The sequence below is a fragment of the Citrus sinensis genome, chromosome 9, assembly GCF_022201045.2.
Source record: "Citrus sinensis cultivar Valencia sweet orange chromosome 9, DVS_A1.0, whole genome shotgun sequence".
Taxonomy (NCBI): Eukaryota; Viridiplantae; Streptophyta; class Magnoliopsida; order Sapindales; family Rutaceae; genus Citrus; species Citrus sinensis.
Window position 1 is genome coordinate 16770850 of NC_068564.1, and position 15153 is coordinate 16786002.

Consider the following 15153-nt stretch of genomic DNA (forward strand, 5'->3'; position numbering starts at 1 on the left):
ATGAATAATAATGCTAATTAGTAAGTTTTATACAAGTAAGGATAAAAATAAATTAACTAGATAGAGATATTTTAAAGTATTATATCTTTTAATAATATTGTTTAGACTTTTTATATTAAGTAAAAAGTTAAAAAAATGAGTTCAATAACTTGATGACTTAATAAATAAATATTTTTATTAAATTAAAAGAAAACAGATTTATGACTTTACTGATTGTAATTAAGTCAATAAACTCATTAGTTAAAAAGATAAACGCTCCTTATATCCAACTACTTAGTGGGACACAACAACATTTTAAATAATGAGAATTCCACCACCACAATCATGAATAGAGTTCTCAATTTTATCTTCATATACTTATGCACAGAGAAGGTAAATTATGAAATTCAAGAGTTTAAAACAAATATACATTATATAAAGAAAAATAATTATAAGGTCATAAACATTTATACAAACAACATCATACAAACTGATGCGATAATATATAATTGGTTAATTAAAATTATAAAACAAAAATAAATCATGTAGATCTTACCATGATTTTAGTTTAACGAATTATAATATGACAGATTAGTTTGTAAAACATAATTTATATGAAACTGTTTATTACTGTTTCATTACTATATGAAGTATGAAGGATGTAACAGCAAGTTAGCAATAAATTTATGGGTTAAAAAGAAAATAAAATGTTTGGGCTTTCATGCAAATTACATACCTTCAAGGGTTGCTTTTATAAATATCAGAAACTATAAAAGCCCATGAGAATAAACGAGATTAGGGTTTTACAAAACCTTTCTTCTTCATTGTTCTCTTTCTATCGACTGCTGCCACAGCACCTGGTAAGCGATAACCCCACTTTCTTTTACCCCCAAACGGCGCTTTTTTTTTTTTTTTTATCTGCACTCTACATCACCTTATTTTTTGATATTGAATGATTTGATTCTGTTAGCATTGTAGTGAATTCTGATGTTTTTATTTTCTGGGTTTTTGATGTTATTATATTTTATACGTTTTTGTATTTCATTGGAGATATCATGAATATATTGACTGGTTCAGTTTCATTATGATTAAAATGTTAGAGATTATTGAATTTGATTTTGTTGTCATGAGTAAACTTTTATTGTTTTGAATATGGATTAGGCGTTTGCCATTTGTATGATATGAATTTATTTAATCTGTTTTATCAGGAAAATAGTAAAAAATGGTGCAATATAACTTTAAGAAGATTACCGTGGTACCCAATGGGAAAGACATTGTCGACATTATTCTATCCCGTACTCAGCGGCAAACACCAACTGTTGTTCACAAAGGGTATTCCATTACTCGTCTCCGTCAGTTTTACATGCGTAAGGTGAAATACACTCAACAGAATTTTTTTGAGAAGCTATCTACAATCATAGATGAGTTTCCTCACCTAGATGATATCCATCCTTTTTATGGAGATCTTTTGCATGTCCTTTACAATAAGGATCATTATAAACTTGCACTTGGCCAAATAAATACTGCAAGGAACCTTATTAGCAAGATTGCTAAAGACTATGTGAAGCTGTTGAAGTATGGTGATTCGTTGTATCGTTGCAAGTCGCTTAAGGTTGCTGCTCTTGGCCGTATGTGTACAGTGGTGAAGAGAATAGGCCCTAGTTTGGCTTATTTAGAACAGATCAGACAACACATGGCAAGGTTGCCTTCAATTGACCCAAACACTCGTACAATCTTGATTTGTGGGTACCCTAATGTTGGCAAGAGCTCATTTATGAACAAGATCACAAGGGCTGATGTTGATGTACAGCCTTATGCTTTTACTACAAAGTCACTCTTTGTAGGTCATACAGATTATAAGTACCTGAGGTATCAAGTGATTGATACTCCAGGGATCTTAGATCGGCCTTTTGAGGATCGTAACATTATTGAAATGTGCAGTATAACGGCGCTGGCACATCTACGGTCTGCCGTATTGTTCTTCTTAGACATATCTGGGTCTTGTGGTTACAGTATTGCTCAACAGGCAGCTCTTTTCCACAGCATTAAGTCTCTGTTTATGAATAAGCCCTTGATTATTGTCTGCAACAAGACTGATTTGCAGTCGCTGGATGGGATTTCGGAGGAAGACAAGAAATTGGTCATGGAGATGAAAGCTGAAGCAATGAAGACTGTGATGGGTCAGGGAGGTGAAGTTGGTGATGATGAGGGAGTGCTATTGACAATGAGCACTTTGAATGAAGAGGGGGTAGCTGCTGTGAAGAATGCAGCTTGTGAGAGGTTATTGAATCAAAGGGTAGAATTAAAGATGAAAACCAAAAAGATAAATGACTGCTTGAATCGCTTTCATGTTGCAATACCAAAGCCGCGTGACCAGAAGGAAAGACCACCTTGTATCCCTCAGGCAGTTTTGGAAGCTAAAGCTAAGCAAGCAGCTGAGAAGGAGAGGAGGAAAACTGAGAAAGACTTGGAGGATGAGAATGGTGGAGCTGGTGTATATTCTGCTAGTTTGAAGAAGAATTATATCTTGGCTAATGAAGAATGGAAAGACGATGTAATGCCCGAAATTCTTGATGGTCACAATGTGTATGACTTTGTTGATCCTGATATCTTATTGAGGCTTGAAGAGCTGGAACGAGAAGAAGGTCTTAGGGAGGAAGAGGAGGAAGACGATGATTTTGAAATGGATGGCAAGGAGCTGACGCCAGAAGAGAAAGAAGCGTTGGCAGAGATCAGGAAAAAGAAAAGCTTGCTCATCCAACAGCACAGGATCAAGAAAAGCACTGCAGAAAGTCGGCCCTCTGTACCAAGAAAGTTCGATAAAGACAAGAAGTTTACAACTAAGAGAATGGGTAGGCAGCTATCCTCTTTGGGATTGGATCCCTCTATGGCTATCGATCGTGCCCGAAGCAAGTCTAGGGGTCGCAAAAGGGAGAGGTCTGTTGACAGGGGAGACAAGGATAATGGTGATGCTATGGATATGGACATGGACCAACCTAACAAGAAGTTGAGGTTGAGGTCAATGTCCCGACCTCGGTCAAGGTCAAGGTCACGGCCTCCAAGTGAAGTTGCCCCTGGTGAAGGCTTCAAGGATTCTGCTCAAAAGGTTAAGGCGATTAAACTCGGCAAAAAATCTGTTAAGAAGAGGAACAAGGATGCTCGTCGTGGAGAAGCTGATAGAGTTATTCCTACACTGAAGCCAAAGCATTTATTCTCTGGAAAACGTTCCATTGGAAAAACTGACAGACGTTGAAATGTTTAAGGTATATTTCTTGCATTACTCTTTGGTAACTTGCTTCAGCTTGTCTTTTGTATCTTTCTGTTCTTCTCTGTGCTTAGCTGTGTGTCTATTCCATATGAGTTTTTGTTATTTATGTTTGTAAATGAGAAAATGTTTGATATGCCAATCATCTTTGGCCATTAGAATTTGTTTGATTTTTTGCTGTTTGCTGTTTCTGTGATTATTAGATGAGAATGAAAATTTGCAGTTGCCTGACAAGTAGTTTTTTATTTAGTGGGCGTTGAGCCCTTCTTTCATTACAAGAATACACGTGAGTGCACCTTGTTGTTTACAATCTTAAATGTGTATGTTAATCCTTCCTAATTGTTTTTTTTTTGGGTTTATTATTGAGACATCACATAGTTGATAGGATTGGCAATTTGAGGATTTTCACCTAGTCATACTACCGCATATTTTTTGGAGATGCATTTTCCTTTAATTTTCTGCCCCTTGTTGATTTTCATTGTTTTGAAAATGCTCTATGTTGGTTTATCTTAGTTGTTTACTTCATGGAAATTATCTGTAGACTTCTTGCGGCTACTTTTTGAACTCCTTTTGGTTGATGTCAATGGATATGAAATGTGCATTCTTTTCTATTCACGATATAGTCTTTGGTGGGTGAGTTGCTCAGACAACAATGAATAACTAAGAGAATAAATGACATTTATATAAGTCAATGGACTTTAACCCCCTTAGTAGTTCTTAAATCTACTCCATATAAAAACCATCGAAGTAGTGCTGTTTTCATTTCCTTTCAGTCCTTTTTAGAGGTTTTCTTTGTAATTGCAATTTATTTTTTTTGGGTCATCTCAGCAATTAATATTGCTTCTTTTCTTGCAGAGAAGAATGTTCTATGTATTGCATCGCGGGATTGAAACTTTTGAGCAATCAATATGGCTTCCCTTATTATGGAGAATGGTTTCTGTGTTGCAGTGGTGCACATACAATGGAATTGTACTTGCCATTGACTGAACTGTCTAGAGATTTTGAGTGGAGGAGTTTTCCTTTTCCTCTTTCTAAAGATGTTGCTAGGGCGATTTTGAATTTGGGACATTATTTTGAGTTATGATGTAATCTGAGCAGTTGTTACCTTACTGTTTTTTTATTTGTTTGGGGGGATTAAAAAAAAAAAGATAAAGATTTGACCTGAGTATACGTCTATGTTCTGTAGTTGCTGTTTGCTGTCAAGAGATTTTGGGTGGAGGAGCTAAAAATGTTGTTGTTAGAGCAATTTTGAATCTCTGAAGGTTATTACCTTACTGTTTTTATTTGGTTGAGATAAAGATTTAACCTGAGTTTACATCTTTGTTTAATAATTGCATAGTGGCTCTAATTTCTGCCAATATATGATAATTCTTCTCCGGTTGTCAAACAATTTGCAAATTACAGCCCAGTCGAGCAAAGTTTGAAGCAAAATTTATCATATATGACGTGTCTGTACGGGGCTGGCCCAATGGCATGGATAAAAAAGAAGGGATGAGACCCGAAGATGGTGAAGAGTTGGACCAGGTGTTGTGCCAATTTATGCTCACTAACAACACGATTGAAAAAGGGAACTATTGATCATGAATCGAGTTTGGAGAATGCCTGTTTACAAGTAGCCATTGGTTAACATTCTTTTAAGCACCAAACAGAATCTTGTAAAAAGACTTTCTTCACCGTGGTAAGCATTTCACATGTTTTTGATTTTTTCGAATGATACCCTTTCCTCTTAAAAGATAGATGGATTCACTTCAATCCAACTACAGCCTGTCTTCTTCTTCAACCCCGTGCGTCTTATCTCATCACGGATCTTATTTGCATCCTCCCATCTATCAGCACCAGCAAAAGTGTTTGACATTAATGCAAAAGTCCCAACGCTAACTCCCTTCTTGTTGACAAGCTCTTGCCTGATTGGATCAAACATCTCATCATTCCGATGAATTCTACAAGCATTCAGTAAAGCTCCCCAAACTGACCACTCAGCTTCGATTGGCATCTCTCTAATGAAAGCCTCTGCTTCCTCCAAGAGTCCAGCTCTGCCATACATATCAACAACGCAAGCATAATGCTGCGTTTGGGGCACAATCTCATAAACAGTGCTCATAGCTTTAAAAAGTATCAATCCTTGATCAACAAGGCCACCATGACTACATGCGGATATCAATGCAATGAAGGTTACATCATCAGGAAAAACCCCATTAATGATCATCAAAGAAAAGAGCTGCAAAGCTTGCCTGCCACAGCCGTTCATGGCCAAGCCACTAATTACAGTACTCCATGAGATCATATCCTTGTATGCAAGCATATTAAAGACTTGAATTGCTATACCCACATCACCACATTTAACATACATGTTAATCACAGCGTTGCCCACAAGATTGCTCACAGAAAGATCATATCGAGTACTTATATAGGAATGCACATACTGACCAAAACTCAATGCACTAATCGATGAACATGCTGACAATACATTGACAAGAGTGGCCTCATTAGGCTCAGCTTCCTTTGTTTTCTCCATTTCTTGAAAAACACTCACTGCTTCTTCACAAAATCCTCTTTCTGCATAACCTCCTATCATTGTAGTCCAAGAAACCACATCTCTCTTAGGCATTTTCACAAACAAGTAGCCACAACTCGCCAATGACCCACATCTTACATAAAATTCCAATACTGCATTATCCAAAATAATATTATTTTCATTTAAATTCCTCAAGCTATGTGCATGAATAGCTTTGCCTAACTTACGGGACCCTAAACTAGAACAAGCAGATAAAACACTAACTAGTGTATTAGCATTAGGCTTAACATCTATCCCACAAAACATATCAATGGCTTCTTTATGAAAACCACATTTAGAAAGCCCAGAAATGATAGTAGTCCAAGTAACAACATCTGGGAAAACTACGGAGTTAAAAATTTGATGGGCAGAAAAAATATCTTTTACAGTTACGTAAAAATGAAGCAATGAGTTCTGGATGAATATATCATGCAAATGGCCATATTTTATGACATGGGCATGAATCTCTAGGCCTTTTTGGTGTGCATGGGCTAAGGAACATGCCTTTAAGGCTTGAGTGAAGGTGTAGTGATTATATGAAGATGGGCAGTTGAGCATTTTGTTGTAGAGGGGAATTGCATTTTGTGGGGTGGATGATTGTGTTAGAAGTTTTAGCAATGTGTTTAAGATGTGGGGTTGAGGAATTTTAATGATTTGGGCATGGATTTGGTTTAGTTGTTTGAAACTGAGTGTGGGTTTTAGTGACTTTAGGCCGTTTACGAACATGTCAAAATTGTACAAGAAGAACAATTAATGTGGAGATCATGTGATGAACTAAAGCCATATTGTATCCACATCTTCCCTTTTCTCACCAAGGATGCTAAATATTTTTTCGCTCTATAGATAAGCTACGCTGGCTCTTTTCTTCTTTACAGCCAATTTGATAAATGTTAAGACTAACATATATATATAATAATCTCTTTATGAAAGCCTAAATATATAATTAATACGCACGATATGAATTAATTTGAATTAAATCATTACTAGCTTCGTTATTCTAAGTGATTATATGCTATGTGATGAAAAACTTTTTATTAAACTCTTGGATTAAAGAATTCCTATATTATTGTTTTTTTAAATTATATGAAATTAATGCTCAGAATACAACTTATATTATATAAAATTACAATTAATATTTACAATCAGACAATTACTGAAATAAGTTTACATTAATTCTTATATAGTACTGCTCATATTTAAGTGACACAAGAAATACCGATTAATAAAATCTCTTAGTTTGTAGGTGACGAAAGCCTTAAATTACTAGTATACTATGTTTAGATAACTAAATAAATAATTGTGTCATCTTACCTATATTTCATTTTGTAAACCACTCTATGACTATTATTATCATTAGGATAAATAAATTACTTTAAAAACTTCTTAACGAGATTGAAGGCATAATCCTCCTATCATTTATTTATCATGATTGTATTAATTACGTAACCAACTAAAACTAACTTAATTCATTATGTTCAATATTTTGAGTAGAGACGGCAAAAAAAATCCAAGTTTGGCTCGCATTCGTAAAAGTTTGGAAGATTTGAATCCGAAAAAATTTACATGTACATATTAGAAAATGTAGACCCAAATGCTAATAATAAAGTTAAAAATCTAACATAACCCTAAAAGTAAAGCACACCAGCTTGGAATTTATGTGAGTTTGTGATGTTTTATTTGCAGATTTGTGCCAACATTAGACTTGAACTTATTGGACAATTGAATTTATATTATTCTTGATATTTGATTTACATTGTCATATTTTTATTTGTGAGTTTATGGTGTTATTGTATGTTATTCTAAATGTTTGAATGATTAATTGTTGAATTATGACTAGATTTTATTTAATTTTATTACATTAATACATTAACTTTTTTATATTTAAATTTAGTATTATACAGATTCTTTATCTAAAAAATTCGTTGCATCCAAATCTGTATACCTTTTTGCAGATATGGATGCACTATGCAAATGTAGCTATATACGAATCCGGATCTGGATTTTACCTCCCTCTTGAGTTTCTATCATCCTACAACTTTTTTTTTTAATATTGTTATACAGTAGGTATTGTAATTAATATTTATAAATAGATTTTATAATTTGGACCTTCTTCGTGCTATGTACTCTTCTGAAGTGCTGTCTAAATTTTTCAAACCCTTTCAAATATTCAAGAACTATCCACTCTACTCATATTTCGTAAAGAATAAATTAACTCCACTCAATTATTTAATAATTAAAAAAAATTATAAATAAACCTCATAAATACTTTTATGGGCTCAAATCACTCGTTATTATTATTGTAAGTGCACTGGACTAAAGGCCCCATTGATTATCATCCTACAACTTGAAATACTGAACAGAGACTGACATCAAAACCAGTCACCACCAATGTCTCCCCTACTTTCTCACCTTAAGCCCTTCTTTTCTCTCTCTTCTCCAAAACCTAGAACCCTTCTTCACTCTCGTAACCAAAAACTAATCTTCCTTAACTCTTGTTCTCTGTCAACATCAACCCAGCTCACACTCTTTACAACACAATCCTAATTCGAATGTTAGTGTTGATTTTGAACCCCACTATCTCTCTTGCTGCATGCCCCATCGAAAGGGCCTTAAGGTTGCTGTTCTTTTGAGCGGCGGCGTTGATAGCAGTGTTGCACTTAGACTTCTTAATGCTGCTGGTCATTCTTGCATAGCCTTTTACCTCAAAATTTGGTTTCAAGTATGTCTTACTCTTTCACCTTTTAATTACTTTATGATTCAAGTGTATTGGTGAATATGCTTGCGTGTGTGATATATTTGGAGATTTGGCATGTTTATGTTTATTGGTGAAGCATTGTTGGATAAATATTGCCATCATTTGAATTTGTTGAAAGTTTGAAATTTTTTTCAAATAATGGGATAATCAATACTCTTATGGCGATTTGTTGTATGTGTGTGTTGTGACTCAGTTTTGGTAATATGAATTCTCTGCGAAGTTAAGCTGAAATTGGGTGTAGAAATATTAGCATTTTGAATTATTTAAATAGAAAGTTGTTTTTCTTTTTAATGTCGCTATTTTTTTAGTTTTTTTTTTTATGATTAATGTCGCAATTGTTTGAGCAATCATTTGAACTTCTGCATGGTTTTAGTTTTGGTTCTTTGACGGCATATTGAAAATATATTTATGTTCAAATTGTTTGTCAATATTCCTCTCCAATGTATTAAAATTGGTCTATGCATAGAAGCAGTTGTTTTTTTCAACACATGATACTACCCTAAAAATATTAAATCTTGTGGTCTATAAGACAGTAGAGCAGGCTGTTTCTAATTCCTCGTTTTGTGTAGGAAGACTTCGAGAACTTTTGGACTGAATGCCCATTGGAAGAAGATATGAAGTATGCAAAAGCTGTTTATGATCAGGTTGCCCTTCTCATTTTCAATTGCTTTACCCCTAAGCTATAAATTTTGAATTGCTTTGAAACACATGTGCAGTTTAAAATGATTTAGGAAGCAAGATTTGGATTTTCATTTTTTTTGTTGGCGGTGTCGGGGTGGTTAACAAGGAAGTAGGACTTACATTTATTGTTTTCTAGTCCAACGAAGCTTCTTCATTTTTATGTTTTCTTATTTATTATGCAATACTGGCTCTTTACCTTCATGATTTTATAAAAGTATCTAGTTCTTATTTATGATTTGCAAAATCTTGTCTTGATCTTATTGTTATAGGTATTGCAGACGGAACACCTTCACAAGTGAAATTAAATGACGTATGTTTTCATTCAGGTTGATGTACCACTAGAAGTGCATTTAACAGATGAATACTGGAAAAATGTGGTATGTATTGCCCCTTTAATGTAGCTTCTTCGATTTATTTTTATTGATTGCTCTATTCAATCAGGAACTTGTTAATATTTTCTTGTGTACCTTAAGAAAATTAATTCAAACTATCTTTTATGTTATTGATCTTCCTTATTGCCATCTTATTCAGTGAGATCTAGAAAAGATCAGGAAAGCTAATTTTCAGTCTTGTATGAATGCATCTGCTCTTCTGTTCAGGTATCCTACATTATTGAAGAATATTGATGCGACCGTACACCCAACCCAGATGTCCTTTGTAATACAAGAATAAAATTTGGTATGTATCATCTTAACTTGAAGGGTTCTACTAAATCCAATGATTTATTCTCACTTTTTCAAATTATGTCATTTTTAACTGTTCAGGTGTGTTCATGGATGCCATCAGCAGTATGGAATTTGATTACGTTGCTTCTGGGCATTATGCCAATGTTGTCCACTCATCTGCGGATCATAAGGATAAGCCTTCTGTGTAGAATTATCAAAAGACAAGTTGCTTATCCTGGATAAACATTTGTGCTTTCATATTTCTCTCCTGTATTGGTGACTTGATTGTTTCCATTTGGCATGTTTTTCTAAGGAATTCTGCTGAAGCTTTTGCTTTTATAAATGCTCTTATTAGATATTATGACCATTATTCACATAAAAAATAGTGATTGTCACTTAAATATGAAAAGCCCAGAGGCACCATGAATTCATCCCCAATTTGTTTATCCTTTTCAAATCTCTTTTATCATAATCTATGGCCAGTCATAGGATTGAGATTTAAACAGATTCCATCCAGATTTGATATATAGTTCTATAATTTTTATTTTTCATTTTTTTAATTTTTTAATGATGTTATACCGTTGAAAAGTTGAATGATTTGATTGTGCATCCTACAGTAAGCTAATTCATTCTGCATTCATGGTAGAGCTTGTATGTCATGCTTGTATAGCGTACTAGTTCTTCAACCTGCATCTATTCCAGTATTTGATAAATTTATCCTTTTAATTTTTTGTAGGTCAAGGATCAAATGTACTTCCTTTCACATCTGTCACAGGCCCAGCTTAGACGACTTATTTTCCACTTGGTACCATACCCAAGGTTAACAATACCTAGTTTCATTGCCATGAAACCTTTATGTTGCCTTATTAATATCAATTTACATGTGATTTATTTCATATTTAATGAAATTGAGCAGTTGCTAATAATGTGGCATTTGAAGTGGTGAGTGAGTATTATAGAGTGTGGTTGTGAAAGAGTTAAATGTATGGCCCTGTGTTGGGAAAGTTTGAGATGCCCAGGTCCCACATTTTTTCATAACTTTTCATTTTCTTCCTTATTTGTGTGAGTGTTGACAATGGATTGTTCCCAAAAGATCCTGAGGCTTTTCTTGTCCAGGCTTGTTCCTATGATATAGAGTAATATTCCAATATATATATATATATATATATAGACACAGAGAGAGAGAGAGAGAGAGAGTAATTCTTTAATGAGGACACCAACATTTTAAAAAATTGATGATGCCACTAACAAACGAAAAAATACAGTTTCCAATGCATTGAAATTTAAGTGGTGGGGATACCCTCATTCAAGAAGGACAAATACACACACACACACACACACACCTTCACTGTGATTGAAAAGAGAATTGGATTGGAAAAAAAAATCTCATAATACGTCGGTGCTGAGTCTATTGAATGCTTGCAAGAGCTGTCCATCTTCCAAGTCTAGGGCTGAAATCCTTAGAATATGCAAACCATGTTAGTGCAATTACCATTGAATTTCACATATTTAAAATGTGAATCTGGGACTTAGATGGGGATTCTCTTCCCTTGTGCCAAATGATGAATTTTATCAATGTAGTTACCTTGTAGGCAGATTGGATGTCCTAGTTTTTACTTACCATTGTGCAGAAGTTTTGCATACACGTGCTTTTCTTTTCTTTTTGAGTTCTATTGTTGTAAATTCTCTCTACCAAATTATCGGCAGGAAGAAGTTCGCAAGCTTGCTACAAAATTTGATCTGCGTAACAAGGATAAAAAGGATTCATGGGGAATCTGCTTCCTGGGGAAGGTAGGCTCTGCAAGCTGTTGTTTTTAGACTAAAATTCTTCTAGATTTAAGTTATAATCCAATTTCTACAGCACTATATAGTATAATAGTTTCTGAACCTGTTTGAGCATATTACCTTTGCTATTATTACTATTATAATTATTTTTTTTTTCTTAATGTTATCCTCTTAATGATAAAGCTCTCTAATTTTCATATTTGGTGAAAGCCAAAAGGTTAAAGGTCAAAATATTATAAATCACAAAGCACCAAAGCATTTCATTCAAACAATCAGCAGAGAACACAAAACATAATAAAAAAATGAACCTATGTCTTGATTTGTAAGGCACTGATGCACATAAATGCAAGGAATTGTACACTATTCCACAGAAGTCAACCCCCTCATCATAATTTTTACGTAAAAATGTTTATACCTTCCAAGTGCATGAAGATGGGCTTGTAATTTGTGACTGCATCTGACAACTAATTTTCTGTAGATAAAATTTAGTGAATTTGTTGCCAGACACATTGGGTAGTGGAAGGTATCATATTGGAAGCTGAGACAGGGGACTTCCTTGAAAAACATCGGGGATTTTGGTTCTACACAATTGGTCAACACCAAGAACTAGGTCTCCTTGGAGGACCCTGAGGGGTATGCTGTCACTCTTTCTTTTTGCCAAAGATAGTATTTTTTTTTTTTTAAGTAACTGTCTATATTATTTTTCTGGGGTATGATCCTCTTAAATGACAGTTGCTAAAATTGAATCAATCAATAACTTCTTTCATACTTTAGATAATTCATTTGAATATATATTTTGCTATCTTCTTATCAATATTTTTTACTATTGGTTGTCGCTGATTAGAATCTTTTGTTTTCTTCCTTGTTTTGTTGTTCTTCAGTTTCACCGCGTAAGGGTTGTTGTACATTGTTTACAGGTATGTTGTTGAGAAGGATATTGAGAACAATATAGTGTTTGTGTCAAGAAATTACTATTCATTTGACAAGAAACGACATCTATTTCATGCTGGCTCTTTGAAATTGCTTAGTGGATTGCCTCCAGAGAAGATCAGTCAGCTTCAGTGTAAGGTAGGGATGAATTCTTCTCATGATTTATCTGCACTAATTTCTGCTTTAACATTCCACACAGTCACTCTTTTTTCCCCTTCTGGTTAAGAGAAAGCAGTTGTGATCTCAGCTAACACCCTGCATAATCCCTTCAAGGAACAATTTCAGTTATTGATCAACTGGTCTAAACTCTTTTGACACATTTTCTTGAAGGGTAATTTTTTAGAAACTTCCCCAAGGTTTGAGGCAGTTGCAAGTAGATGGTGAAAATAGATTTATTTGGAAGCACTCCCTCAGCGTTAGTTAAATTTATAGTTGGCAGTTAGTTGACAGTTAGTTGACTTTGAAAAGATGAAATTACCCTAATGACGGTTTGTATACCTGACGCTGCTAAAAGATTAGCAGGGAAATTTCAAGCCTCAGGACAAATTGGTTGGTCAGTCGGTTGGTTGACAGTGACTCAGTGAGTTGTCGTTGCCTTTATTTCATGTAACTCCGTGAACAATCAAAACAGCACAAAATCAAAGGAGTTGTGATTATGGAAGACCCATCCGGGCAGGAACAACCTCCATGAGTGCTCAACGTTCTAGAAGCTCTTAAGCAAGCCTCGGTTGAGAAGTCGATCTCCAAGCGCACCCTAGCTCCGACTCGGCTAAGTTCAACCCATCCGCCATTAGCTCCGCTCAAGTTCGAGACCGAATCCGATGCCCTCCTCTCCAAGGACCCACATTTCCCTACTCTCTCTCAACACATCGCCGACCTCAAAACCCTCGTCAAAACCCTTCATAGATTACTTGAAATGATTCTCTGTAACCCCAGCAGTTCAAAGGGTTTAATAGAACAATCAGCGCAGTCAATAGCTTCTCTTTAATTAGACTTTAATTAGATTCAACAAATATGTCTTTGTAGGTCAAGCGTTAATAGCCTCAAAAGCTTCTTGACTCGGTGGGTCTCGACACAAGAGCATGTCAAGAGACTCACAAAGGCTTTGAAAGCTCTGGATGGAGATGGTGGCAGCGAGGAGGACTTGTGAGCTGTTGACTCAATTTGAGGGCGGAGTCTCGCAAGGGTTCAATCGAGAGTTGCAAGATTTGGTGCTCAAATCAAATGTTTTTTCATTACTTGAAATGATTCTGTAACCCCAGGGTTTAATAGAACAATCAGCGCAGTCAATAGCTTCTCTTTAATTAGATTCAACAAATATGTCTTTGTAGCTCAAGCGTTAATAGTCCAACAATTCAAGCTTTGCTAACAATGAGCTCAACGCATTCGATCAAAGGCTTTTGAAAACCTAAGAAATTTGGATCTCAGAGCATGGGGACTAAAAAGGCAAGTCTCAGTTACTGTGCTGGAGGCAACAAATGTTGCAACACTTTTGGTTCTCTCAGGAATTGTCATAAATGCCCCCAGCTACCTAAACGCGGATTAAACGGAACAAAATGCAAGGGAATGTTTACAAATAAATTAATTTTCACCATTTACTTGCAACTGTCTCAAACCTCAAGGGAGCATTTTAAAAAATTGCCCATTTCTTGAATGTGTTGCATGCTAGGCCATTCAGGAAAACTGAAATAAACATGGATACTAATGGGTGATAGGTATTCTAGGAAAAGATTACCACTTTATTAGAACGCATCAAATGTGGACTAGTTGTTCCATGATTATCATGGTCTTGGTAATTATGACAGTCTTTGCAGATGCTTGCAATTATGATGCCTTATTGCCCTAGTCCTTGATGGTAGTAACTGACTCACTGTAAGCTCGGTTTTCTACAATTGCAGTTTGACGATTGAGCATTGTGAAGATGGTGGTGAGGACATTGCAGTTGTCCAGTTATCGGAAGATGATCAAGGCCTAGCAGCCGGCCAGTTTGCAGCCTTTTACCAGGGAAGAAGATGTCTTGGCTCTGGTGTGATTTTGGAGGCTTGGGATGATCAGGGTTTCCCTGTATGTAAAAAGGCTCTTGAGATTGCAAGAATGGAAGATAAATCAAAGCTTGGGAAACCGGTAAAGATAAAGGTAAAACTACAGACTCCAATGGAGTTTGACAATAATAAAGGCATTGAAAGTAGTAGAAACTTGTTTAATGGTCAAAATGGTGTAGTGGAGAATAGGAATACAACATCTCAAGTTCAAGAAGAAGCAATTCCCAGATTCCCAGGGAATTGGATGCATAAGCTTAGCGAAAAATGGACACATTGTGTAGCTGGTATCAAGTTTGCCTTTGATGAGATGCCCATCTTTGATGTATGATTTTTAACAACAATAATAATTAGAAGGAAATGATTCTTCTGTTTTTCACTTCTGAAACAGATATAAATGGAAACATCATCTGTTGGCTTGATGTGAAAACACCTATAGATTAGATTTGTTGTTTGGCAGGAACCTTGACTGTGAACAATATCCTCATTTGTTCTGGACT

The 15153-nt window shown here is 35.2% G+C and overlaps 2 protein-coding genes and 1 pseudogene across 2 annotated transcripts; 2 read left to right on the forward strand and 1 right to left on the reverse strand.

Annotated features, from left to right (window-relative positions):
• Positions 1 to 761: 761 nt before the first annotated feature.
• LOC102614112 (nucleolar GTP-binding protein 1-like) lies at positions 762 to 4575 on the forward strand. The gene is made up of 3 exons (XM_006489752.4): positions 762 to 839; positions 1188 to 3242; positions 4100 to 4575. Exon 2 carries the CDS (start codon positions 1202 to 1204, stop codon positions 3230 to 3232), a length of 2031 nt encoding a protein of 676 aa, XP_006489815.2. The 5' UTR covers positions 762 to 839; positions 1188 to 1201; the 3' UTR covers positions 3233 to 3242; positions 4100 to 4575.
• A 395-nt stretch (positions 4576 to 4970) lies between these two features.
• Positions 4971 to 6356, reverse strand: LOC107178497 (pentatricopeptide repeat-containing protein At1g08070, chloroplastic-like). The gene has a single exon (XM_052434032.1). The coding sequence runs from the start codon at positions 6354 to 6356 to the stop codon at positions 4971 to 4973; it is 1386 nt and encodes a 461-aa protein (XP_052289992.1).
• Positions 6357 to 8278: 1922 nt separating this feature from the next.
• LOC102621829 (uncharacterized) lies at positions 8279 to 14030 on the forward strand (annotated as a pseudogene).
• Positions 14031 to 15153: the final 1123 nt, after the last annotated feature.